At 43.5% G+C, this 4,494-nt stretch overlaps 1 protein-coding gene across 1 annotated transcript; it reads right to left on the reverse strand.

Annotated features, from left to right (window-relative positions):
• Positions 1 to 475: 475 nt before the first annotated feature.
• Positions 476 to 3,461, reverse strand: LOC108468263 (uncharacterized). Its single transcript, XM_053024550.1, has 5 exons — positions 3,090 to 3,461; positions 2,826 to 2,972; positions 2,627 to 2,759; positions 1,497 to 1,986; positions 476 to 749 (listed from the first exon to the last, which is right to left on the reverse strand). Exons 1-5 carry the CDS (start codon positions 3,459 to 3,461, stop codon positions 476 to 478), a joined length of 1,416 nt encoding a protein of 471 aa, XP_052880510.1.
• Positions 3,462 to 4,494: the final 1,033 nt, after the last annotated feature.

Consider the following 4,494-nt stretch of genomic DNA (forward strand, 5'->3'; position numbering starts at 1 on the left):
CCCTTGGAGTCCATTTCCATGCCACTTCTAACCTTTTAGAAGGCCAAAATTAAACTTCTAAAAACTTTAAGCTAGAATTTGAACCTTGGACGTCCTTGCTAGGTATTAACGACACCTCCTTACACTCTAAGTGGCATCACTTAGCCACTCCTCTACAAGGCTTTTTGATGTTATTTTCCCGTATCTTTATTTAAAAGCCCAACTACTTGCCAACCCTGATTCTTTTAATAATTAAATTATAATTTATTCTACCCCTTAATTCAAACTCAAACCTTCACCAACACCTACCCTTGCGTAATTAACACTTAACCGGAATTTCTAAGTAAAAAAACAAAAATTCAAGATGTTGGGATTTTTTTTCATTTCGGGATTTTTGGGGCGTTACAGCTCTACCCCCTAAGAGAAATTTCATCTTCAAAATTTTACCTGATTAAAATAGTTTGGGATATTGACGTTGAATCACTTCCTCAGGTTCTCAAGTAGCCTCCTCAGCCTTGTGATTCCGCCAAAGCACTTTGACTAATGGAACGGACTTCCTTCTTAGCTCTTTGACATCTCGACCAATTATTTGTATGGGCTCTTCCTCGAAAGTTAGGTCTGGCCTAACCTTAATTTCTTCAACCCCCACGACATGTGAAGGACCCGAGCGATACCGCCTTAGCATGGAAACATGAAAAACGTCATGGATCTGGTTTAGTTCAGGAGGTAACTCCAGCTGGTAAGCGATTGGACCAATCTGTCTTACCAATCTGTCTTACAACCCGATATGGCCCAATAAACCTTTGGCTTAGCTTTCCCTTCCGTCGAAACCTTAATACCTTCTTCCAAGGAGAGACCTTAAGGAAAACTAAGTCCCCCACTGCAAACTCTATTTCTCGACGCTTAAGGTCAGCATACGACTTCTGCCTATCCAAGGCCTCCTTCAACCGATCTTGGATCAATTTCACCTTATCCTCGTATCAGCTACTAACTCAGGGCCCAAAACCCTTCGTTTGCCCAAATCCGTCCAACATGTTGGAGTTCGACACCTTCACCCAGACAGTGCTTCCTATGGAGCCGTCTCAATACTTGCTTGATAGCTATTATTATATGCGAATTCGGCTAACTGTAGATTGTCCTCCCAGCTACCTCGAAACTCAATCAGGCATTCCTTCAACATATCTTCCAATATTTGGATCACCCTTTCCGACTGTCCATCAGTCTGAGGGTGGAAAGCCGTACTGAAGTTCAACCTAGTACCCAACGCCTCATGCAGCTTCTTCCAAAATCATGAAGTGAAACGTGGGTCCCTATCAGATGTTATGGATTCCAGCGCTCCATGCAATCTTACAATCTCTGCCACATACAGCCTAGCCAACTTTTGCAACGAGTAGTCAGTACAAATTGGTACGAAATAGGCAGACTTGGTTAACCAATCCACTATGACCCATATCGAGTCTTTCTTAGTATGCGTTAAGGGTAGCCCACTAACAAAGTCCATAGTGATCCTCTCCCACTTCCAGAGTGGAATCTTCACTGGCTGAAGCAATCCCGAAGGCAGCTGATGCTCCGCCTTCATCTTTTGACAAACCAAGCACTTACTTACGAATTCCATAACTTCGCGCTTAAGTCCAGGCCTCCAATAAAGCTCCTGCAAGTTCCGATACATCTTGTTCCCACCAAGATGCATAGCATAGAGGCCGCTATGTGCTTCCCGCAGAATAGATTGTCTTAGATCATTGTCCTTTGGTATACACATTCTCCCACGGAAACACAACACTCTTTCACTGTTCATCCTAAAGTCTGATGTCTCCCCACTCTCCACTTGTTTAAGACGAGCACCCAAGGTCTCATCCATCAATTGCTTACTCCTTATTTGCTCAACCCACATTGGCTTTACTTGAAGCTCAGCTAACAAGCTACCATCATCCAACAAGCTTAATCGGGCGAGCATAGCCCTCAAGTCTGACTTAACCCTACGACTCAATACGTCAGCTACCACATTCGCTTTGCCAGGGTGGTATTCAATCATACAATCATAATCCTTCAATAATTCCACCCACCTACGCTGCCTAAGGTTTAGCTCCTTTTGGGTAATGAGGTACTTCAAACTCTTGTGGTCTGAATAAATTATACACTTCTCCTCGTATAAGTAATGCATTTATATCTTAGTGCGAAAACCACCGCAGCTAGCTCCAAATCATGGGTTGGGTAATTCACCTCGTGAGTCTTAAGTTGCCGTGACGCATATGCAACCACCTTTCCTTCTTGCATCAAGACACATCCTAAGCCCACATGCAACGCGTCACTATAAACCATAAATTCCTTCCCAGGCACTGGTTGAACCAACACAGGGGCCTCAGTTAAAACTTTCTTAAGTTTTCCAAAACTTTCTTGCTGCTTGTCCGTCCAAACAAACGGTACCCTCTTCCTCAACAACTTAGTTAAGGGTGCAAAAATTACTAAAAAGCCCTCAACAAATCACCTATAGTATCCTGCCAAGCCCAGAAACTTTGAATTTTCGACACTGACTTGGGTGTTTTCCAGTCTAACACCGCTTCAATTTTCTAGGGATCCACCTTAATCCCCTCGGCTGACACCACATGTCCTAAAAAAGTAACCTCCCTTAGCCAAAATTCACACTTACTGAATTTGGCATACAGCTGCTTCTCCTTCAAAGTCTGCAACACAATCCTTAAGTGTGTATCATGCTCTTCCTCATCTTTTGAGTACACCAGAATGTCATCTATAAAGACTACCACGAACTGATCTAAGTAGGGCTAGAAAACCAGATTCATGAGATCCATGAAAGCGGCAGGTGCATTCGTCAGTCCGAATGGCATCACCAAGAACTCGTAGTGCCCATAGGGAGTTTTGAAAGCTGTCTTATGAACATCTGCCTCCTTAACCCTCAATTGGTGATATCCTGAATGCAAATCAATCTTTGAGAAAGCAGAAGCTCCCCTAAACTGATCAAAAAGATCATTGATTCTCTATAGAGGGTACTTGTTTTTAACAATTAACTTGTTTAACTGTCGATAATTGATGCACATTCGTAAGGTTCCATCCTTCTTCTTCACAAATAACACCGATGCTCCCCATGGAGACACACTTGGTTGGATGAATCCTTGATCCAACAATTCCTGAATCTGTGCCTTAAGTTCTAACAACTCCTTTGGTGCCATCCGGTAAGGAGCGATAGACACCGGAGCCGTTCCAGGTAACAACTCAATTCCAAATTCCACTTCTCTGCTGGGTGGCAACCCAGGCAGCCCCTCGGGAAAGACATCCAGAAATTCCCTAACTGTTCTCAACTCCTTAACAGTAAGGCTCTTACCCTCCGTATCACTAATATAAGCCAAAAAGGATTCGCATCTCTTTCGTACTAACTTTTTAGGCTTCAACGCCAAAATCACATTCGACAGGTAATTTTGGCGTTCACCAAATACCACCACCTCCTTATCCTCCGCCGTTCTTAACATCATTCACTTTGCAGCACAATCTAAGGTGCCTTGGTGCTTCACCATCCAATCCATACCTAAGATTAAGTCGAATTCACTAAACGACAGCTCCATAAAATTTGCTAAAAAGGTAACCCCTTGGACTACTAAGGGTACCTCCATAAACAACTTATTCACTCCTACAGACTGCCCTAACGGACTTATGACAGTCATCTCATTCGCAATAATCTCAAACATATCACCCAAAGACTCAGTCTTATTGCATGTAACATATGAATGCGTCGATCCAATATCAATCAAGGCTGTGTAAGGTAACTCGTATATAAGGAACATACCCGTTATCACATCTGAGGCATCCTCGTCCTCTCGGTGACAAGTAGCATAAAACAAAGCTGGCTGTCTCTCCTTAGCATAGCCTGCATTTTTGCTTGGTGCTCTACATCCTCGTCCATTGCCATTACCGCCCTTAGCCTATCCACTACCCCTTGGTTGTAGCTGTCCACCCCTTGGTGGCTGAGCACCACCTTGACCCACTACTGGCTCTCGACCTAGCGTTCGAGGGAAATCCTTGATCCTATGCTCCATAGACCCACAAGCGAAACAAGCTCCCATCCTCTTCCAACAGTCGCCTCTGTGGCTTCTCCCACAGTCACCACAAGGTGGCACCCCTGGATTAGCAGTAGGGGGCCCTGCTCTAACTGGCCCATTAACTCTAGCCCTAGCCCTAGGCCTCTGTCCAACACCAGAAGTCTCAGCCTCCCTTTTATTCCTATTGTAACACCCCTTACCCGTATCCAAGGCCGGAACAGAGTACGAGGCATTACCAGACTTAACAATACACATAGACGAAAACCGGGCCATAAAATTTCATTTAATTCAAAACTTTTCGAACACATGCATAACAAACAAAGCCAACTATATCATCACATCAAAACATAAGACATGGCAGGATTAATTAAACTTATAAACCATAATGGATAAGGACCACATCTCATGATTTTATACGATAACTCAATGCAGACTGATACGTATGGTCAAAATCATAATAAAAATA

This window comes from Gossypium arboreum, chromosome 13 (assembly GCF_025698485.1).
Source record: "Gossypium arboreum isolate Shixiya-1 chromosome 13, ASM2569848v2, whole genome shotgun sequence".
NCBI classification, from domain to species: Eukaryota; Viridiplantae; Streptophyta; class Magnoliopsida; order Malvales; family Malvaceae; genus Gossypium; species Gossypium arboreum.